The sequence below is a fragment of the Balaenoptera physalus genome, assembly GCF_965194825.1.
Source record: "Balaenoptera physalus genome assembly, chromosome: 2".
NCBI classification, from domain to species: Eukaryota; Metazoa; Chordata; class Mammalia; order Artiodactyla; family Balaenopteridae; genus Balaenoptera; species Balaenoptera physalus.
The window spans coordinates 175,081,696-175,106,161 of NC_138883.1; the positions used below are offsets into that span (position 1 = coordinate 175,081,696).

A 24,466-nucleotide genomic window follows, 5' to 3' on the forward strand; every position below is an offset into this window, starting at 1 on the left:
TGCTAGTTGTTTGGCATGGGGTGTCCAGCACTGGAGCTTGCTGGCCATTGAGTGGAGTTGGGTCTTAGTGGTGAGACGGAGATCTCTGGGAGAGCTCTCGCCAATTGATATTACATGGGGATGGGAGGTCGCTGGTGGTCCAATGTCCTGAACTCGGCTCTCCAACCTCGGAGGCTCAGGCCTGACACCCGGCCAGAGCACCAAGACCCTGTCAGCCACACAGCCAGGTACGTGGGGCATTTCTTCCTTTTTGGGAAGTCTGAGGTCTCTGCCAGCGTTCAGTAGGTATTCTGTAGGAGTTGTTCCACATGTAGAGGTATTGCTGATGTATTTGTGGGGAGGAAGGTGATCTCCTCGTCTTACTCCCCTGCCATCTTGAAGGTCCCCCTCAAACTCTTTTTCAAAGTCGTAGCATTTGCACTTCCACTGTTGACTGGCTAGCGCCAGCAGTCTCCAAGTCGCATCTCCCACTTGCGTCTGTCGCCTCCAGCACAACTGTGATGCCGCTCGCTGATTCCACCACCACCATTGCCCCAGTGAGCCAGTGGGGACCCCCCAGGTGAGCTGGGATGCAGAGCTATCCCCCTGTGGCCCGCTGAGGCTCATTCCCCGAGGGGAAATGGTTAATTAGAACACTCAGAACACCAAGTACATCTGCAGCTGTTCCTGTCCCTGATTTTGCCATAAAGATCCTGATCTTCAGGGGCACAGAGGGACTCGCCCTTGGCATCTAGGAGCTAAAACTCAAATGTTAACCAGCTTTATCTTCTCACCTCCTAAAGATCCAAAAAACAAAAAACAAAAACCTAATGCATTCTTAAAGGTCATCGACAGAGACTATGAATCCTTCTTAGTGCTCTAGCATTTCAACATGTCACAGCCTTATTAAACCCTAAAAAGGAAAATTCACAAGTTAATTCTGCCACTAAAGAGAAGTCCCAGGGTGAAAACTCAAATCCAAACAATTGAGAGCAAGACTCCTTAGACAAGAAAGCTTATAAACATCATCGGCGGGGAGCGGGGGTGGTAGGATACCTTCCGTGAGGTAGATCCCAGGAGTTACTGATCTCACTAATATATTTTATTCTGTCCCCATTTCTCCAGCTTCACAGTCACAATTTGCATCTATCTATGAGGTGCCCCGATATATCCTCACTCAATTACCTGTGGGCTACATCAACGTCCCCACCTTGGGGGACTTCCCTGGCGGTCCAGTGGTTAAGACTCCACGCTTCCACTGCAAGGGGCACAGGTTCGATCCCTAGTCGGGGAAGTAAGATCCCACATGCTGCAGGGTATAGCCAAAAATATATATATATATCCCCACCATGTACGCAGACAGGACTGTCACGGGTTTGCTCTGTTCTCAAACACCAGCTATGGCCTTTGACTGCCAATATTCTACCAAGGCCAGAAACTCATGAAGTTACTGCACAAGACATTCAAACTGTGGTCCAGATTTTGACTAACCACAGGTGGGTCACCGCACCCCAAAAGATCCAAGACTCTACCACCTCAGTTTAATTTGGGGGCATCGTTTGGTCCCCAGAAGGCTGCTCCAAACCATCTCCAGTCAATAACCCTACTTCCCGGCCTTTCAAGCCCAACATCTACTTGCCTATTTGGCTTCTGGAAGCAACATACATCCCATCTACTCATTTCATTAATATCTATTTAGGCAATCACAAGAAAATCAGGTCAATCTGAATGGAGGTCACCCCAATGACAGGCCCTGGAGGCCACCCCAAAAGCCACCCAGCTAACAATGCCACCAGTGGCATCTGGTGGTTTCTTTACTGTGGAAACTCTACACGCTAATTCTCATGCTTTCTGGAGTCTCCCTGCCCGAGAAAGATGGCCCCTCACCTGGCCCCATAGGCCACTTGCAAGGTCCCCTGAGTCCAGGAGAAAGGGAATCCATTTATTTTATGGACAAGAGCACCACCATCCCATGTGAATCCACCAGAGAGTTACTTCTTTCCATCCCACTGCCAAGACACGGTAGATAAAGGATGGGCCACAAGGTCAGTCACGTGGGCGCTGGAGGAGTCCCTCAATAAATGTTCATTGTCCATATTTTTACAGACTCCTTGGGGTAGCTAATGGGTCCACTGTTTGGTCTAACCAACAAGCACAAACCAGATTTCATATTCAGGATTGTTCCCTATGGGGCCTTCCACACCGGGAATATGCTACTGCTTTAATATACTATATTGAAGTCTCCCATGACTCCGCTCATTCTAAAGGTCCCATGGAAAAGGCTCACTTTAATGCCATAGCTGACCAACTTGCTCACATTTATTAAGTAAACTCATATAGCACTCCCATTTCCTTGGCTCTAAGGGCCCAAGTCATTGTGGACCTTGGATTCCTAAACATGGTATCAAACACCATGGTATCCCAATGCCACTGGCTGTAACCAAAACCTTAGCCTCCCAATGCGATTTCTGTGGCCTCTTCTGTCCTGGCATCGTGGCCAATGAGGGTTATACCAAGGAGCAAATGTCCCTTCATTCATTAGCAAATTGATTGTATTGAGTTGTTGTCCCAACTTGCGGGCATAAGTCACTATGGCCTCACAGTGATTAATACTTATGTGGGACTACTTTGGGTTTATCCTTCCCCGTATGCTACTGCTGACACCACTGTTGTAGGTCTCACCAAAACTGTTAGTTCGCTTTGGGTCCCCAGGTATTATCCACTCTGATTGGGGTACACGCTACTCACTCAGTGTAGTCATGAGTCTTAAAACAGGCATCGCTGGGAATTCCATTCTTCCTATTGTCTACAGGCAGCAGTCCTAATAAAGAGTCCTAATAAAGAGATATATGACCTATTCAAAGACACCCTCATGATATTACAAAATGGACAGTGGTCTCCCAGATAAATCTCTTTTGCCCTCTGCCATAGTTACCTGGAACTCTTGACTGTTAAGTCTTATGACATCTTACCAAAATATAACAAGGGTCCCTCTTCTCCTCATTCTAGCCATAAAAGAGAACAGTACTCGCCTACAGATCTATTAAACCCAAGGAGAATTCCCTTTCCCACTTAATAACACCTGCCCATTCTGCCATCCTTTCTCAAACCTGGAGCCCAGATGAAGGCAGATAAAAAAATGGGACCTACTGAAAATGAGGGACCTTCCCCCCTAAACAGACTATTCTATATGCCTTAAGAAAGCTGTCTGCCAAAGACTGCTGCCCTCCCCTGTTCCTGATATGACCATTTTAAAGGTTAGCTAACTAGAGGTCCCCCTTTGTAGGAAACAGATGTCTTGGTGCCTTCTTTTAAACTATAACAGTGGGTCTCATCATACTCTGTGGTATAACAGACACACGTTTACGTATTTTAAACTGTAAAACACAGGCTCAACATCCCCTGTCACTGTGTGCATCCTTCTATGAGGAAAGGAAGATCTTAACTTTGTTCCCAGCACCAACATTCTTCAATAGGAGGTCAGCTCTGGCTCCACTGATTATGGCAATTTGAATGAGGGATTGTTACAGGACTCAGGATGGCAAAGCTCATGGCTTTCATAATAAGAAAAAATGAGAAATTACAACTCCTGGAGCCAAAGGGATACTGATTTTTAGTCACTCTTGTAATAATTCCTCAAATGTAAATTGCTTCAAGGTCTTCGGATTATCTGTGGACTCATAAGGCGTCTACAAAACTCCTGTGTACTCACTATTCTCTCCCTCTTTCTCTCTGTTCCTGAATTTTTCCTGGAGAGCCATCCTCCCCTCCCCCACCTCGGGACATCCCACTTTGTGTAATAAACCTTTCTTGGGTCATAACAAGGACTACTGTCATGAGCTTCAGGAGGGAGCTGCCCCACTCATGGTGAACTACTAGAAGAGCCATCACAAAAGGTGTGAAGTGGAGACCTCACTGTGGTTTTGATCTGTATTTCCCTAATGACTAATGATGTTAAACATTTTTTTAATATGCTTACTGGCCATTTATATCATCTGTATATCTTCTTTGGTGAAATGTCTATTCAAATCTTCTGCCCATTTTTAAATTGAGTTGTCTTCTTGTGAGAGCTCTTGATATAGTCTGCATACAAATCTTTTATTGGATATACAATATACAAATATTTTCTCCCAATCTGTGGGTTATCTTTTTAATAGTCTTAGTGTTGTATGTGGAAGCACAAAAGCTTTTAATATTGATAAAATATAATTTATCAATTTTGTCCTCTATTGATTACACTTCTGGTGTTGTATCTAAGAACTCTACCTAATCCAAGGCCACGAAACTTTTCTGTGTTTTCTTCTAGAAGCTTTATGGTCTTAGCTCTTAAGGCTATGACCCATGTCGAGTTAATTTTGGGTGTATGGTGTCGGGTAAGAGTCTAAACTCATTTTTTTGCATGTAGAGATCCAGGGGCACGTAGACACTACCCTCACTCCACCATCTGGAAGTCCCGCCTCTAAACTTGTTAACTAATTTAAATAAGTTTCATTTTAAAGAATCTGTTACACTGAATAAAATTCATAGATTTCTAAATTACATTTACAAAATTAATTACATTTATAAAAAAAAAACCCTGAAAGTTCCACATTTGAAACTACCCCAAACACCAGCCCTCTACTGATTTTTATTGTTTTTATATTAAAGATGATATAAAACAATCTTTTAAACATGATACGTGTCTTACTCTCACCACTCTTGAGAAAAATGGAGGAAATCCTATAGTGTTCAAAATTCTGTAAAATCTACACTTTTTTCAGATTGCTAGAGCTTTACTAAGAAACCAGCCTATAGTTTACATAGATGAGTAGTTAATACACTATACAATCAATTTTTATGTGGCGACCTTCTAGCTTAGAATATGCATCTTGGTTTAAAAGGATCTTCCATCAGAAGTCCAGCATAAATATGAGGAACACTAAATCTTTGCTTTGGCCATGCATTTTTTTTAAATCATTATTTACCCTAAAGTTACATTTCTATGAAAAGTTTCCAATGCTCTGTGAATTTTCAAAGAGTTCTCAAAACCCCACAGAAGCAGCAGTTCTATGATGGACTGCAGAGATAAATGATCACTAACCTCTAAATTTTTTATTAGAAAAAAATTCTCCTAGGAGTACAAGTATCATAAGAGTTCCCGTCTACTTATTCAAATTCTTTGTTAATGTATCAATATGTTCTCCCTTTAAGAAATGACTGCAGATATGAGTTTTCAACCCTGCAGTTTTAATCCATCCTCCAATTACAAAATTTTATTTGATATAATCACACACAACCACACAATTATAAATCAGGTTTTTCTAACATTGGTATTTTACCAAGGGAAGCTCGTTAAATGGCTCTCTTGCAATGCAACATGGTAACGTGTACCTTCAAAAACCTAGTACCACTACTGACACAAGGCAAGAGGACTCAAGCCCTAACACACTGGGGGTTCCAGATAACTGTGGTGAAAGAAACAGACAAGACGCAGACCTCACCGAACTACAATCTATCTCATGAATAAAATTCCCCAGACATGGAAAACATGAGTATTTTGCAGCCCCAAAATAAACAGGGAGTATTGGATAAACTCCCAAATCAAAAACACAAAAATGTGCCCACAAACTTAATGTGCAAATAGTAAAGCTACAGTGACAAATATAAACATGTAAAATACAGATGTTCCCCTGAAATAACAAAGTAGCATATATGCTATAAAAAAATACACTCCAGACACAAAATTTTGGATCACACATTATATCTCACACAGTAAGGAAATAATGAGGTATAATATCAAAAAGAATACATGGAATATTGAGTATATCCTCCCGAGACAGCACGTGAGGGTACCAGTTGAATCCAGCTAAGATTCCAGGAACCAGTGGGAGATTTTAATCAGTTTCAAAATTAATGGTCTTTACAACCTACAACTTTAGTTTTTTGGAATACCACAGTTTAAAAATTATGTGTTACAGAATTCTAGTGTTTTTAGAACTAACAACTGTAACTAACAAGATAATGGGAATTATTTTTCAATAATTTCAAAAGCTCAGGTTATGCCCTATAAAATTATCTTTAGAAATAATATGCCCATGGATATGACTGTTCCCAAGAAATTACTGACTGATTATCTACAGCATGTATTCTTAGTACTTCGTGGAACAAAATAAAGTTTTTTAAATCTGAAAGTACAGACAAGATAGATTTAACTGCCCTGGATAAGCTAACTCTCTTACTGAGTACAGATAAGTATACTAAAGCCATAACCATCTTCTTAATAGCAAAAGGAGACATGAAACAAGACACCAGGATGCGAGAACACTTCCCTAAAGTTTACTCAAAGCATCAATTGCCCTTTAAAGACCCTCTTTTTTGGCCCCCAAATGAGAGGTCGCAGAACCTCTGCACCCTGAAACCACAGAGCAGCTTCTGCTAGTGGCTCTAAAAAGAATAACTTCTCCTGGCAGATGAGGAGATGCATTTATTTCCTTTTCTTCTCGTCACATCCCTTCTGCTGTGTCCCAGCCTCACCTCTCAATATTTCCTCTGTTAGCACCTAATCCTTCCAAATGTTTGTGCTTCTCTATAACTCCTGAAAAAAAAAACAAAACTTTCTTCCTTCCCCAGGCAGGCAGGCTTTTTTTCTGTTGTTTCATCCTAATGCCTGTTGGTTCAAGGAAAATGTCTATGAAGGGCACAGTGAATTAATACACAAGTCCAGACAGCGCTAAGGCCACCTTGATTTACATTGCAATGGAACCGCCCGGTGCAAACAGTATTGTCTGCTGACTGCCTAATGTCACCTCTGAAGTCATAAAAGGAAACACCCCGGCTCTTGGTGAAGAGAGGCCCTGTCAAGCAGGCAATGGAGTGATATGAAACAGAAAATTAAATTCCATCTCCAGCCACCTCTGAAGTGAGAGTCGGGCCAATCGCACACCATTTCTTCCTGAACTCCGGATCACCCTGTCCACTTCCCCTACAAAGCAAAGGAAAGAGCAGAACATTTCTTCATGTCTTGCAGGTTTATCCTGGCTTTGCTGTCCGCATGTCAATGGGCCCACAGAAGCCTGGCAGGGACTAAAGGCTGTGTTCTGAAGCCCTCTCTCTGGGTTGCCTCCCCCTGGACAATGGTGCCCTGCAGTTTACACCTGACCAGAGCAGCCAAAGAAATGACACAGGCCCCAGGGAACGAAGGGACTGAAAAAATGTCAATCTGGGAAGCACCATACATCCGTTTTCAAACAGGGAACACCAGAAGTGCAGAAATGGAAGAGAACCCCCCTGTATACCTTTAAAAGAAGAGCTGCAATTAACACATAGGATTGGGAAGTAGGGAAGGAGGCAGAATGCAAGATGTAAAGCCTCATTTCAAAGGAACCCAGCAACCAGACTCCAAGCAACTTTAAAACATACTGAATTTTCAAAATCAGGACACACGGAGTACCATTACTTCTAAAAGCAAAGAAGTAAAGATACCAATCCTCAAAAGTAAAATTTAATAGCCTTCATCTACTTGGAGGGCGGGGTGCAGAGGAAAGGGGTAAAAGGGTAAAAATCAGCTAGCTGTTCCAGAGTTATGTTTAGCTCTACAGCCTTTTTTTTTTACAACCTCTAGTTCACGCTCATCTTGAATTTTCTGAAGCTCGCAGTTATGACCCCAGTGTGAGCATAGACAACAGAAAAATGTCCAATAAAACATCATCACAACTTTCAGTGTAAGACAGTGAGGCGTCAACAAGGTCTGATTCTCCCTCTTCCAGACTGTTTACATTCTTACGGAAGTACACAAGTCTACACAAGATGACAACCACGCATTTTGATGGCAACAGATAGCTGCTTTAGAAATGTGTCAGGTTGGGAGAGGAAAAGTTATTAGTAATAGGGCATCACGTGGAGAAATTACCAGCAGCTGATGTAAATTTTCACCCCTGAAACAGAGCAGGTCTAGGGAGAAAAAAAACTGGAGCGGTTTTGATCTTCCTCCCACTGCCTGTCTTTATTTACCTGAGATGGAGAGCCTGCCCCAACCGGAAAATCAGGTGGCTACTCCCACACAGGAAGGACCTGCTTCCTGAGGCAGCAGGAGCTGGTTTGGGCGCTGCTGTACCAGTGCTTAGGCACTGCTGCCTTTCTACAGCCTCTTGAGATTACACCACCATCATATCATAGCATATCATACTGTACCATATATTATATCATTATCATAACATATCATATCATTACCATATTATACTATACCATATCATACCATACCATATTACATCATTCCACACTACATCATATCATACTATACCGTATCATTACCATATCATGTCATTTCCATATCATACCATGTCATATCATATCATTTATAAAGCAGCACTGGATAGAAAGGGAATCAGCCATCCCACACACCCTGGGATGTGAAGGGGGCGGCAGATACGGGGAGAGCCCCAGGAGCCCGGCCCTTTCTGGATTTCCGGTGACATATGTCACCCACCATCCCTGGCAGCAGCAGACGTCCGGGTTGATTAGGATCACTCAGGAATATAGGCACTTTCTGACAGTCATGAGGTCAAGACAGGGGAGCAAGAGATAGCTTTAAGGTCCAGTATTTAAAAAGCCAAATAAGTAAAATTTATGTTACCTGTAGTTTGCCAGATTTGTTTTTCAATTCAAATTTTTAAAAAATCAGACATTTGTTTAAGGGCTAAATGGCTCAGCCTCTCATCTGGTGGACGCTCTAAGAAGGGGGATCTTTCAGCACTTGGTGGGAGCCACTGGGGGTTCTAAGGCATTCTTTCTGATGAGCACAAGGCCAGAGAAAGGACTCCTCATTTGGGGATATATAAATTAAAAAACAAGCCCCCCGGGAAGGATAAATTAGGAGTATGGCATTAACAGATACACACCGCTATATATAAAATAGATAAACAACAAGGATTTAATGTACAGCACAGGGAACTATATTCAATACCTTGTCATAACCTATAATGGAAAAGAATCTTAAAAGATATATATATATAGATATATATATATAGATATATATATATATAGATATATATATATCTGAATCACTTTACTATACACCTGAAACTAACACAATATTATAAATCAACTATAGTTCAGTAAAAAAAAAAAAAAATAGGAATTAGAATAATACCTACCTCATCAGTTCTACTGCATGTAATAAATAAATTAACATATGTAAAAAAAGCCTCCCAAGTTATAAAACTTATTAAAAGATTCTCTAACTTAGGGACAGAACATTATTCTTAAGATGCAGAGAAAAATCATACTTCAGAAAAACATTTACTATAAGAAACAGAAGAAACCTTTAGAAAGCATTTGCTTCATGTTCTCAAGAAAATATGAAGAAATGGAAGGTGGGGTTTAAAAGGCGACTTAGATGCGTTCTAAGATATAAACTGAGCTGATAAGAAGCAGGCTGAAAGAAGGAAAAAATTGTAACATCTAAAAATGTAATAGATATACTGCTTTAGACAGGGCAAAACAAAATTGACACGAAGAGAAAAATAATTCAGGAATGTAGAGGACAAATTTGAGAAGCCATACCAGAGAGCAGAGGAAAAGGACGAAGAGAAAAGCAGACTCAGAAAGAGAAGTGAAGTTGTTTGCACGGGATCGGGATGGTGGGGAAGAGGTATAGTGACGGAACACAGAAAGTGAAGACTGTCTTCTCAAAATAAAAGCAGACTCTGTGGAACACATCGAATAATCAAAGGTATACTACACAATTTTTTAAATTTAAAAATAACCTGGTCAGTGGATTAAAAATGCTTATAGACAAAATTAATCAAAAGAGGTCGTTGCAAAGACATAGCACTGTGAATTTTTTAAATTTTCAGTTCAAGAAAAAGTCCTGACAGGATCCAGTAAAACAAATGATCAAATAGGTTACTTATGAAGAAATAAAAATAATGTTACCTTTATTTCTCTCTCAGAGTCCTAACAGCCTGAAAATAGAGGAATATCTTACAAAAGTTTTAAGATGAAAATTTTTTAAAAGTGGAGTTGTGATGCAATAATTCACTACTCATGGATGAAAAATAAGAATTGAATTCTTAAATATCTGAAGTTTCAGAAACACTACTATCCACATTCCAAAGCTAAAACTATTAGAAGAAAGAAGACATGCCAACTGACCAAGAAAGGAATGGAAACAAAACAAAAGAAATGAGGAGAGGATCATTTAGAGACAAATGTCAAACACTGAAAAGAGAATCTAAATGGTATTTTTAGATTTGTAAGCAGTTGTTTAATTCAAATTTAAAAAATAGTAATTTTCAAAGGAGAAAGTATATAATAGAATAATAGTAACTTAATAAAAAGCCCACCCCTTTTGCCATGTGCTAAAAGAAGTTCTAGAAGGAGGAAAGATTTAAATATTTTAAAATGAGAGATGTCCACTTATCTCAGGGTACTAAATGTATCAATAAATTATCAATAAATTAATCAATTCAAAAGCAGAATTGACAATAAAAGTAGATATAAGTGACATGAATACAGAAAAGTTGAAAACTTCTACAGATTAAATAACCACAGACATAATTAAATGTTAACTATATTAGAAAGCCAATTTAAATGCATGATAAATAAAAGTTTGATACTTTTGACACTTATAAACCTCTTGTAAATCAACAAGTAACTAGAATATCTTTATAGTAAAAGAGACAAGGCTATCAAGAGCCAATTTAAAAAAAGAAGAAGATGAAGAGGGTGTGGAGAAAAGGGAACCCTCCTACACTGTTGGTGGGAATGTAAGTAAGTTGGTGCAGCCACTATGGAGAACAGTATGCTCTTCAGGAAACTAAAAATAGATTTACCATATGATCCAGCAATCCCACTCCTGGGCATATACCCAGACAAAATTATAATTCAAAAAGATACATGCACCCCTATGTTCATGGCAGCACTATTCATAATAGCTAATACACAGAAGCAACCTGAATGTCCATCAACAGATGAATGGATAAAGAAGATGCAGTGCATATATACAATGGAATACTACTCAGCCATAAAAAAAGAACAAAATAATGCCATCTGCAGCAACATGGATTCAGCTAGAGATTCTCACAGTAAATGAAGTAAATCAGAAAGAGAAAGATAAATACCATATGATATCACTTATATGTGGAATCTAAAATATGGCACAAATGAACCTATCTATGAAATCAAAACAGAATCATAGACATAAAGAACAGACTTGTGGTTGTCATGGGTAGGGGTGGGGAGAGGGATGAGCTGGGAATTTGGGGTTGCTAGATGCAAACTATTACATTTAGAATGGATAAACAACAGGGTCCTACTGTATAGCACAGGGAACTATCAATATATCCAATCTAGTGGGATAAACCATAATGGAAAAGATATTGAAAACAGAATGTCTATATGTGTAAAACTGAGTCACTTTGCTGAACAGCAGAGATTGGCACAACTTTATAAATCAACTATACTTCAATTTAAAAATTTTTTTAAATAATAAAAAATTTAAAAGAAGATGTAAATGGTCAACAAACATCTTAAAAATTAAACACAATGGTAAACAAATAAATACATATTAAGACAACAGTGAAATACTATTCTTGAGTATGAAATTTTAAAAAGTGAAAAGAAACTCTAATGCACAGAACTGGCAACAATTTGCGATAATGGTCACTCTCATATACTGCTTACAAAAGAATAAATTGGAACAACTATTGTTGTTGGACAAGTCATAGCAACACTTTAACATTTTCACATTTTCTTTGATCAAGCCCCTCCACTTCTAGGAATTTATCTGAATAATCAAGATTGTGTGTAAGGCTATAAATTTGTTCATATTAGAGTACACATCAAAATCATAAATAATAAACAACTGAAGTGACCAAAGGGAAGAATAAATAAATTACAGTACATGCATACGTTCAAACACCATGCTCTAAAAATTATGTTGCAGAAGAATACTAATGACATGAAGAAAAGCTCAGATGCTGTTTACAAAAACGTTACTAACCCATACCAAAATATGCAAAGCAAAATTACTAGATATGTGCATATAAAATTACTGAAAATATGAATACTAGCATTTTTTTCGACATTGAAATGACAGGTGGTTTTCCTTTTCAGTGTGTTCATCTAAAAACATACAATAAAATCTCTGCAGTAATGCTCCCTACAATAATATGAGTTGGGATATAACATGACTGACTTTTGATGTCTGCCCTTTACTGAACCCCAGTTCTCAAGAGGGACAAATCAAGTTCTACTGCAGGGAGGAAGGGTCACAGGGAATGGAAAGAAAGGTCATTAATGGCAATAGCAGGTGAACCTCTCTAGGAAAGCAGAGAAGTGGAAGTGGGGTCCCCACAACTCTGGTGGACTTGTAGTCCAATTCTCCCAGATGGGCCAGTGAAAGAGGCACCAACTCAGCAGGACATTCAAAGAACAGTGGCTTCTATCCAGAAAGTCCCAGCCAGCCACAGGATCCTGAATCATCACCGTGGATATTAAAGCCAAAATGGACACTGCCACTCAAAGATGGAAAACCATAACTGAGACCTAGATGATTTCCTTGGAGGGACCCTGGAATTCCAAGCCAGACAGTTACACACACTTGCTCTGGCCATGTCATTAATGTCACAATAATCCGATCTCTCATGTCTAATGACTGAATATTTGGGAGCTCACTTATCACATTATGGCAGGATTTTATTTGGTGTCTTTTATAATCAAAAATGAAATTAATATTATTTAAGAACACATATTAAATTAATATTTAAGAAAAAAAATTCCAACCACTTGGAAATTTAAAAGTACTCTCCTAAAAGACAGGCTGAAAGCTAGGCCTCTTGCACCAAACAGACAAGCTGTGAATGCAAAGGAAAAGTTCTTGAAGGAAGTTAAAACTGCTACTCTGGGGGTCGGGGAGAGTACTTTCCTAAAGAACTATGGGGGTAAAATTAAAATGTTCTAATGTAATTATAAATAATTTAGAATATATTTTTAAAAACCAAAACACTATGTATCCAAATTTACAGAACAGGTGCAAAGCTGCATTCAAAGGAAAATGCATAGTAGTAAATGTTGTTACAAAGAAAAAGGGAAAAATCGATAAATGAAGCATTCACTTCAAAACATTAAGTCGGAAAAAAAGGAATGATATTTTAAAAGATAAAAATAACACAAAGGAAAACAAACCAAACAAACCAAAAAACAAACAAAAAAAACAACCACATAAAGGAAATAGAACACAGAAATACATCAGAAGTGAGAAATAAATCCAAGAGCTGTTTGTTTGAAAAACAAACAAACCAATGATGCATACTGACAAAGTTTACTAGAAAGAGAAACAAGCCATTGTGATGGGGTCATATTTTGAGAATTGTTAGTATATTTTTCTCTTTTGTCTTTCTGACTTTGACATGACTTTTCCCTAGTTATTCTGAAGCATTCTTTGGGGGAGTATAAAGAGATAAAGACTTTTTCCTAAAAGAATGCAAAGAGAAAGAATAAGGTAATATTCAGCTTTGGACAAGTGAAATAGGATCTGCTACAGCCCCAAGAAAAGATTCTCTAAATTCCTCCCATTATGCCTCTTTAGCACATTAACTACCTTACCTGCAAGACTCAGCTCCTGGAGCTTTCCCAATTTTTTTTTTTTTTTTTTACTCCCAGTCCCCACAATGTACCCTTAAGGCTCAGGTTTGAGTCAGGACAAAAAAAAAAAGAAACTGTGATGCAGGGGAAGCCTGCACATTTCCAGCCTAGAGCAAAGATGGAAAAAGGAGAAAGAAAGGAAAGAGAGAGCTTTGGCTTGGAGAAAGGTGAGGGTAACAACAAGGGTAGATGGGGCTTTGTCTCCTCCCCCAATTAGGACTCTGGAAAAAGATCACTTCTTGGGCAGTCTTCTACCGTGAAACTAACTTAACATAGGGTCACATCCACTTTGTGGGGCAAGTAGAGGGAGGTACTGATACTTATGCTTCCTGAACCAGCCTTGGTCCGTGTATGTTTAGATAGGGCCCCAAAACAGTGGGGAGGCTGGCTGAAGCTAGCCAGCTAGAGCTGGGTGAGGTAGCATTGTAGCAAATGTTGCAGAGGACAACTCAGGATGGAACTAAAAGAGAATCTTCACCGGATCCCTGAAATGTAGCATTAATGGGAGCTCAGGTGAGACCAAGACAGTGGAGAGTACCAGCAGGTGGAAGGCCTGAGGGAGAAGAATGAACCACAAACTGCAGCTTTCATCGCTGGCTATCATCAGGGTACCCATCCAGCAGATGGGAAATGGACAACATCCCCTTGGAGAGTAGAGGGTCAAAGGATACCATGATCATGAACCCCACCTCTGAACTCTACCACCGCACCTCAGCCCCTCTCCCCCTTAGATCTGGGTATCATCTGAAAGTCAGAAAAGACGGTGGAAACAATCTGAAAGAGTGAGCATTTGCTCCCAGAGAGAATAAACATACCAGAAAGAGTTGCTTAAGTTGGCACATCTGACTAAGCTTTAACCTCGACACACACACACACACAAAGACACTCCATCTTGCCCAGCACCTGTGAAAGACTACACAGCGGGGAGATTAAGAGTGCGGGATTCTGGATCCACATGGCCTGGGTCTGACTCCTGGGTCCACAGTTTGTCAACTCTGTGACTTTGGGCAGTTGACTCCATCTGCCTGTGCCTGTTACCTCATCTATAAAGTGAGGATCTTAAGAGTTTCTCTTAGTATTTTTTGAAGATTAAGCGAGCTAATAAATGTAAAGGACTTAGATCAGTGTCCACAATAAGCATTCAGTAAATGCTGGCTACCCTTATTGCTTTTAGTATTATTATTATACTATTACTTATACCTTCTACCTACAGTTGGGGCTCTTGGAAGAAGATCAGACCAGCTACAGAAAAATCAAAATTATAATTTCTCTACACAACCGAGTAGTATGGATTAAAATTTGTACCCCTGCCGCACAAATAATCAATCATAAATGATAAAGGGGATATAAAGTAGATCAAAAGACAAGTTTTGAAAAATACAACAGAATGGTACAAAATTAAAAACCTTAATAAAATGGACCACATTCCGAAAAAATATGAATTACCTGTATTAGCTCAAGAAGTATGCCAAGTAGAAGGAAGTACGCCAAAAGAAGCTGAAAAATTCATCCAAGAATTACCTCCAAAAAGGCCTATGACCAGATAATTTAATTAGTACATTCTTTCTAAGTCTTCCCAAGGGACAACACCAGAATGTATAACAGTACCAAGACTTGGAAAAAGATGCAATGTTCCCCAATTCACTGGAAAACTACTACCTATAATACACAACCCTGCATAAAGTAAAAGGTACAGGCTAATATTTTTCTCTAAAGCTTTGTTACCCCAGGATCTCTCAGTGCCTCTGATATGCTGTGAGATTCCAGTAGGAGGCTGCAGAAGGCAATGTGCTGCACTTCAAGATTCCTTCTGGGATCCCCCAAACCCTTCTGATGGTCATGCAGGAACTACACCAAAGCCTTAAGTCATGCAGTCAGAAAATTAAGAAGGTCCAAGATCCAAGAATACACAGAAAGATACATAGGGGAAAAGGGATTCACAAGACATAGAGGAAAAGAGACAGTATACAAAATGGGAAAAATAGGGACTTCCCCGGTGGTGCAGTGGTTAAGAATCCACCTGCCAATGCAGGGGACACGGGTTCGAGCCCTGGTCCGGGAAGATCCCACATGTCGCAGAGCAACTAAGCCCGTGAGCCACAACTACTGAGCCTGCGCTCTAAAGCCCGTGAGCCACAACTACTGAAGCCCGCGCACCTAGAGCCGGTGCTCTGCAACGGGAGAAGCCACGACAATGAGAAGCCTGCACACCGCAACAAAGAGTAGCCCCCGCTCGCCGCAACTAGAGAAAGCCCACGTGCCGCAACGAAGACCCAATGCAGCCAAAAAGAAATAAATAAAATAAATAAATTTATTAAAAGAAGCAAAAATAGTAGCAAGGCTGAGGCTCAAAGCAGTAGCTCCTGCTGGTGAAAATGTAAACTGATTCAACTCATCCAGGAAGCAACTGGCCAAATGTATTCAGACCCTAAAATGTACATACTCTTTGATCTAATCATTCAACTTCTATCAATCCACCCCGGAGAACTGAAAATGCAGATAAAGATTTACATACAAGGATGTACTTCACAGAATTATTAATAGCAAACAAAACAAAACAGGAAACAATCTAAGTGTCCAAAAATAAAAAGTTATATAGATTATGGCACATTCATACGATGAATTATGTAACAATTAAAAGCAATGTTTTGCAAAAAAACATTTTAATAATACATATATGTCTGATTTTTTAGGGAAAAAACGGCAGAACAAAATACAATGTACAAGTATATTAAGTATATTTAAAATATAAAATAAAGTATATTTAAAATATAAAAGATTAAGTATATTTCACAAATACATGTACATGGGAAAAACTCCTGGAAGAATATAAACCAAAACCTTAGTATGATCTCTGGGTGATGGGACTCCGAGTGAACATTTTTAAATACATTTCTCATATCATCTAACTTTCTGCACTAAGAATGGATTACTTTTACGACAGGTTAAAAAGAAAAGATAAAACCCAAATAATTATTGCACATGGATAAATACGCCTAAGAGTGACAAAGAAAAAATTTGTCTCCATTCACTAACGACAAAAACATTCTCAACACTGAGCACAGAATTCCACGCTCCCAAACGTGAATCTTACACCGGTGCACTTGAAAGCATAAAGACACAAAGCAAACCAACCAAACCTCTCAAGAGACACGCTGAGCTGCTTCTCGACGTTTTCAGCACACCATTATCGCGAGGGGAACTCAGCACCCGTTTTTTTCAAAGTGCAGCTGCTTTCCTATCTCCCTTGGTTCGAAGAAATCCACATCGAGGGACAGGCTTTACAGGCGAGGTTGAGGGAGTGTGAGAGTTACACACGCGCGTAGGCACACACATCCTCTCTCTCTCTCTCAAATTCACTCAATCGTGTGGTCCCAACCAGACAACTCGAAGCGAGCCCCGCGGTGCAGCCGCGCCCCATCCCCGAGCCGCGGCCGCGGCGCCCCCGCCCTCCGGCCGCCCGGCGCCGCGGGTACCTGTTCGTGGTGCGCGGGGGCCGGGTCGGCGGGCTCCCGGGCGTCCTCGGCGCGGCGCGGGTGCCGTGGATGGCCGCCCTGCTTTCCTCCACCAAGAACCTGCACAGCCGGGAAGCAAACTAAGTTGGGGAGCAGTGGGCTGGCAGGCTCGGCCTCGCGCTCGCAGCCCAGCGGCCGGGACATCCTCGCGCGCCCTGGCTCCCGGCGCAGCTCCCAAACCCCGGAGTTTGCGAAGAGGCTCGGGGCGGGAAGAAAGGGAAAGCGCGGACCCGCGGGGAGAGCCCGGGTGACCGACGGGGAACCCGACGGCAGGTCCGGCGCCGCAGCTCCCTCGCCTCCCTGACCGGTCCCCCGGCGCCCCAGCCGGCGCCCGGCCGCGGCTAGCGTCGCCCCTCCGATACCCGCCACGCACCCAGCCCGCCTCCCGGACGCCCCCGTCCCACCCCACCCTCAGGCCGCCGCTGGCCGTCGGCTCGTCCTCGCAGCGGCCGAAAGTCCGCGCGCCCGAGAGGAACGGGGGGAGGGGGCGGCCGGGCCCCCCCCCCGGGGCGCGCGGCGGTGGGTTACCTGGGGCGGGCGGGCGCGTCGGTCGAGCACCAGAGCAGGCGCAGCAGCAGCAGCAGCAGGAGGCTGGCGAGCAGGGCGAGCAGCGCGCCTCCCGGCCGCATCCTGAGCCACGGGCGCAGCCGCCGCCGCCGCCACTGCCCCGGCGAAGCGCAGCCCGGGCGGCCCCGAGTCGCGCCTCCCGCCGCCGCCGCCGCCGCCGCCGCAGCCACGCACACCTCCAGCGTTCAAGGCGGCGGGGAGGGAGGGGCGGCGGCGGCAGCGGCGCGCGTCCCCGGCCCCGCCCGCCCGGTCTCGGCGGGCAGAGGTAGCTGCCGCGGCCCGGCTCTCTCCCCCGGCTCCCGCGCAGCCCCGGATCGCTGTGGCAGCCCGGCTGGCGGTGGCGAGGCACCCAGCTCGCCTCCTCTCCTCCCGGAGGCGCTCGGCGCTGCTGCGGGCTCTGGTCGCCGCCGCCGCGCGGGGTCACCTGAAGGTTGGGGCTCGGGAGCTGGACGCCGTGCTGATTGGGCTCCAACTTTCCTGCGCCCTCACCTGCCCCTGGGCGGCCGCGCGCTCTTCCCCGAAGCCCACGCAGCCCGCCCAGGCGGACCACACCTGGCTCTGCGCCCCTGCGGAGAACAGCGAGGGCTCGGAGAGGCGGAAGAGGGAGGGAGGGCCCACTTCCAAAACTTTGAAAACGGAGTAGTCGCTCTGCTGGATCGTCCCACGCGCAGAGGCTGCTAGGGACTTCCAAGCACCTCCCCTTGCTTGAAGGCAGATTCAGAGGGACGGCGAATGGATTTCCGGGGGCCAGGCCGTCCCCAGGGGTCGGGCAAACTACCGCCCGCAGGCCGAACTCGTCCCCTGCCCGTTTCTGTGAAGAGCTTCCTTGGACCAACCGCCTGCCCCATTCCTCTGTGTTATCAATGGCCGCGTGCGGCTGTATTTATTGATCTAGGGCCGCTTCTGCGCTGCAAGGACAGAATTGAGTCGTGGTCCCAAAGATCAGACGGCCCAGAGGGCCGGAAGTGTTGATTCTCTGGCCCTTTCCAGAACAACGTGTCAGACCCCTGCTCTAATTCATGTTGGGCTGGATCATATGGGCTAGCGTTTCATTGATTAGTTAGTATCTCATGTATTATATACTAGAGGAGACGATCCCATGACAGCGTGATATAGTCTGGCTTCCCAATTACTTATCTGGCCGTGGGCCTCTCCTCTTTCGGCCCTAAGCTATTCTGTCTGCGCGTGGCCCCAGGGCCCACTGTGCAACCTCCCTGGGTTTTGCTACTGACTCTGAACCCTGGAGGAACACCCATAAACCCTAAACCCCACGGTGGCAATATGGGGGCTCACTGGGCTATTCCATCCGCTTTTGTATATATTTTCCCAAAAGCAACCCTTGGACCCCACCACCTTGCGAAGACCTTGATAAAGGTGCTTTCAAAGGTTTTAGTGACCTTAGTAACAAAAATATATTTCAACTGAGCTCTCCTAGAGGCATAAGGTCTTAACCTGAAAAACCAATGTGAGAGCCTTTGAGAAGCCAGCAGCCCAGACAGCTCAATAAAGCTGTCGCCAGTGATTTCATCGCAGTATAAATCACAGCATATATCAAGAAGAGAAATGCAAGCCTGCTTAGTTCCTTTCTACGAATTCTGCATTTACTCCAGTTTAAAATACTTGGGTGAAAACGCACCAGAACTTTGCACATAGCAGTTGATCAATAAATGTTTGGTCAATGAATAAAACGCCTCAGAATTAATGCTCTTCTTAAAGAGAAAAAGAAAAAAAACCTGAAAATAAATGTGACTAGAAGTAGGAATTCCTTCCATAGCTCTATTCCTATTAAAATATGTATTAATCGATAAAGGAAAAGTTGCTACTTTTACTTAAGACTGACATTTTTAGGGATCCAGCTGCTTATCTGAGGATGGGTATGATAAAGTAATGCTATCTTCAGCTGGTGCTAAAATAATAAAGTAATCCAATTCTATGAGTTTGAAAGTTTAAGCACTATTAGATAAGCAGGATAGGGCACAATTATCTTGAAAATGGAAAAGTTGTCTGGATTTGGAAGATAGTCTGAATTTTCTTTCTCTTAGAGCTGAAGAATTGTGCAAAGTCTGAATTTTCTTTCTCTTAGAGCTGAAGAATTGTGCAGACAACTCACGCTGAAGATGGTTTCCAGAAAAACAGTAAAGGGCATTATTGTATCAGCCAGGAAGCTGCAATTTCACCTGATTTACTAAAGTTTAATATTTCAGCACAACTGGGCTCAAGGCAACAGCAGAAGAGTCAGCCTTGCACTGGGCTCCCTAAACACCCTTTCTGCAAATGAAGTTACTTTTTATCAAGCCAATGGCTATCAGCAGGGGACTCGCAAAAGCCCATTTTAATTGGAAAACCAAGTGTAAATTTGCAATGGGAATTCTGAACCCAGTGTTAAAATTTGACAGTAGGGATCTTTACCACAAGGTTTGTAATTGAAGACGTGGGTTGATAAAATATGAATTATCTTGCTTATCCTTGAGAGATCAAAGAACCTGACAAAAACATGATTCTTTAAATATTATCAGCACAGAACCAATACTGGGAAAATGTGCATTTGGTCACTTAACATTCATAGGTTTGACCAGCAGCCCCAAATATCTGAACCCTCAGAAACTCAGGCTGGTGTGCAGAAGCCCCATCTGGTGTGTGAACCTACCTTACTCTCCCAGTTTTCCCAGCATCTGCCTCTCATTTTGCCTTTGTTATTTTTTTATTTGTCATCAGGAGTGCCTTTACTTTCATCAAATAACTTACAAAAAAAATACTGGGAAGTTTTGATATATAAAAAATGTCCAAGTCATTGAAAATCTTCCTGGAAGTTGGGGTTTCTCATTTTTGGGTATAAGGTTTTAAACATTTTCAAATGCATGGATTGGAGGATTCATGAAAAATCCCAAATATCAAGTGTCTACTATATCTACTAGAATACACAAGTGGAAACTTTCAATACAGGGAAAGGAAGGAGTACTGTGAGAAACAGAGAAAATTGATGCACCAAAAAATTTTTCATTCATTTGGGTGACATTTTTATCTCCCTGTCTAGAAAGAATGGTTTCTGATGTCTTCAGGCTGCTTGATTGGTTTTAGTTATATTAGAGATTTGTGAGGACTGCAGGACAATGGCACATTCATAAATATTAAACTACTCCTTGGGGGGAGGAAATTCGTAAGGATAGCGTAACCAAGGCTACGTATTTTCAGTAAATCAGAGGATATAAATAAAAGTAGAAATAACTTCAAGAAATCAACAACCTTGTGGGGGGGAGCTACATTTTCAAATATGTTTTGTTACAGATTTCTCCCGTTACTAATTGAATATTTTAAAAATTGAAGAAATTCCACGTATAAAGTCACTTTAAAGATTAGAACACCTAGGATGATACACAAATTCCATTTGGGTTTTATATATATATATATATATAAAGAACAATTTGTAGTATAACTAAAAGTACAAAACAAAAAAATAAAGTTATTATTCACAGTATAAAATAGACGTTAATATATAAAACATCTTAACGTCTAAATCTCCTTTCCCTGAAGTCCACTTAAAAGATCATAAAGGACCAAAAAAGAGATATGGAAACTCCGCATTTATCCTAAAACTATAAAATGGCCACAAACCCGTTCCACAAGCCCCCAGAATGCCTACTAAAGATGAACTAATTGGATGAGAATACCAAGTTCAAGACTCATCTCCCCTATTTATGACTTAGATTTGTGGAAAAGAAATGGAAGTTTTTGAAGGTCCAACTAACACTCAATTTGGAAGAGCAAAGGCTGGGAGTAGGACCCAACAAAGATGAGTAGCCGTCAGTGGGAATGGCCAGGGCTACCATGTTAAAAGAAACATGGTGACCAATATTTCTGCTTTTCACTGAATACAGCTTTCTAGCCATTCCATTTAGGAATGATGACCTAGAGATACTGCTAATCTTGAAGAGAGATGCTGCTAAAGAATTTTCCAGCTAACGATTAAAGTCAATTTACTAAAGGAAAATGAGCACCTATTCAATAAACAAATGGCCCTTGATACATTGGTTTTTATACCGAATTAGCCTGTCCCAGACGATCCTGCCTAATTCCAGAGTTTGCAAGACTGGGTAGAACTCCAGTTGTTTCAACAAAATTGGAGGGTGGGTGTTGTGTGTGCTAAGATAATATACCCAAGCCTGCCATATTGCTCTCCTCAACTTCTCTTCCCCACCACTTCATTCCATACAACCTAAACTATAAGCAGATAAATAATGAAACAAAAATATCCAATAGCAAGTCCTTAATGCAAAACTAAATTTCAACAAGTAGGCAAATAAAAAGGAAGAACTGCCAAAGATTTTCCATTCATAATATTTCTGGCAAGTAGCAGAAAGAAACAGGCTTAACTTATTTCAAAGATGAGTAAGCAGAAAAAAAATTATGCAAAAGTTCTGCAAAATATTTGACTAATGGAAAGAAATGTAACCAATAGAAAAGCAAAAGAGGAATATATGTTGGAACAAGACTTACTGCAGGAAACAGCAGAAAATTTAAGCAAGGATCACTTTGTACTCCCCAGGAAACGAAATATAAACACTATGAAAGAAGAACACAAAGAAGAAAAACTGAAAGACAAGATAGCAAGGCAACAGGAAGGAAAGTGAGCTGACGACAGGAAAAAACAAAACAAAAAAAAACCATTGCAGAATTTAGAACTACCTTTAGAAGACTGAGGAAGAGAATTTAGGTGGCAAAAATCTGAATTAGTGTCACAGAGATTAGGCTGATGAAAATTGCAGAAAACACAAAGGAAAGGGGCAAGGAAAATATACTGATTAGGACAACAATTATATGTATCAAAGACAGATATTCGATATATATCATGTAGAGATTAGGGGTTGTTTTTTAAAAGCATAAAAATGAAGTATTAAAACATTTAAGGATATAATAGAAGAAAACTTTACCAAAATAAGGAAATGTCTAAATACGCAGATGTTTTGTGTTCTCATTGTCTGAACTCATTATGTGAAGTCATGAGGATCCAGAGAAATTTAATAGAGAACAATTAACTTTATGATGTATCCTCTTGCAGAGATTATTTAAAAACAAAGAAAAAATTCTAAAACCATCCCGACAGAAGAAACAGGTAAAAATTAACCTTGTTTCTGACTTCCCCTCAACAACATTAGACTCAAAAGGAACAAACAATATTTACTGTGTTTTTGAGCAGAAAAGATGTGACCCCAAAATTCCATACCCAACTAAGATAGTTTTATATATAAAAGCACATGAAATTTTCAAATATTTAAGAACTCAGAATATATAATATTTCTATATGTATCCTGGAAAAAAATCAACTTGAGCTATAATCGAATCATAAAACGAATCAAAATAAGAAGTTCACAATGAAGAAGTTGTAATCAGAAAGAACTCAGATGAGCAACAGATCATTTTAAAAATAGAATTGAGCCTAAATAATAGAATTCCACAATAAAACTGTTACATTTTCTTTAAAAATTGCTACAGAAATATAATAAGTATATTATAAATCTGGGAAGGAAAATTCCAGTTCATGGCAGATTGTGGAAAATATAAAGAAGAGTGAAGGATGTAGTAAAAGTGCATTACTTTCATTGCCTTTCAGGGTGAAATAATCATTGTTTCGCACACACAAAAAAAGATTAAAAAGAGAATATGTATGTCAATATTTTCCAAAGAAGGAGGGAAAAAGAAACTCAGACCTTTTAGCTAAAGATAGAAAGAATACCTAATTCAAGCAATACTTAGATCTGTTACAAACACTTAGAAATGTTCTATAAAATCTAATGGTAAAAAAGGAATGCATAGCTAAGTTCTCAATAAAGAAAGGGAAAGCCCCAGTTACCAGAAATGAGGAAAATACTGAAAAAAAGGAGCAGGAAGTGTGTGCTCTGACTGATCATTGCTTTGGGTAGTATAGTATTTTCACAGTATTGATTCTTCGAATCCAAGAACATGGTATATCTCTCCACCTGTTTGTGTCATCTTTAATTTCTTTCATCAGTGTCTTATAGTTTTCTGAGTACAAGTCTTTTACCTCCTTAGGTAGGTTTATTCCTAGGTATTTTATCCTTTTTGTTGCAGTGGTGAAAGGGATTGTTTCCTTAATTTCTCTTTCTGATCTTTCGTTGTTAGTGTATAGGAATGCAAGAGATTTCTGTGCATTAATTTTGTATCCTACAACTTTGCCAAATTCATAACTCTAGTAGTTTTCTGGAGGCATCTTTAGGATTCTCTATGTATAGTATCATCATGTCATCTTCAAACAGTGACAGTTTTACTTCTTTTCCAATTTGTATTCCAGATGTAGAGAACATTCTCTATATAATAGTTTGCATCTGCTCATCCCAAACTCCCAGCCCTTCCTTCCCCCTCCCCTCGCCCCTTGGCAACCACCAGTCTGTTCTCTATGTCTGTGAGTCTGTTTCTGTTTCGTAGATAAATTCATTTGTATCAGATTTGAGATTCCACATGTAAGTGATATCATATGATATTTGTCTTTCTCTTTCTGACTTACTTCACTTAGTACGATAATCTCTAGGTCCATCCATGTTGCTGCAAATGGCATTATTTCATTCTTTTTTATGGCTGAGTAGTATTCTATTGTATACATGTACATCTTCTTTATCCATTCATCTGTTTATGGACGTTTAGGCTGTTTCCGTGTCTTGGCTATTGCTGCTATGAACATAGGGGTGCATGTGATGATATCTTCTTTAAATCCTGCCATGAGGTGCTCCAGTTTTCAGAGCCCGCACTGAGTTGATAGTTAGCTCTTA

At 41.1% G+C, this 24,466-nt stretch overlaps 1 protein-coding gene across 4 annotated transcripts in view; it reads right to left on the reverse strand.

The window, feature by feature from the left end:
* The window catches only part of ST8SIA6 (ST8 alpha-N-acetyl-neuraminide alpha-2,8-sialyltransferase 6), a 279,596-nt gene that overhangs the window by 141,698 nt on the left and 113,432 nt on the right, over positions 1–24,466 (reverse strand). Inside the window, exons 1-2 of one of the 4 annotated variants that reach the window (XM_082452891.1) lie at positions 17,646–19,731; positions 17,079–17,177 (exon numbers count right to left, since the gene is read on the reverse strand). The exons of the other annotated variants lie outside the window; for them this stretch is intronic. Of the exons in view, the coding sequence (XP_082309017.1) occupies positions 17,079–17,177; positions 17,646–17,746 (200 nt within the window). The 5' untranslated portion in view covers positions 17,747–19,731. Of the gene's footprint in view, positions 1–17,078; positions 17,178–17,645; positions 19,732–24,466 lie in introns of those variants that run through there. 4 annotated transcript variants of the gene reach the window in all.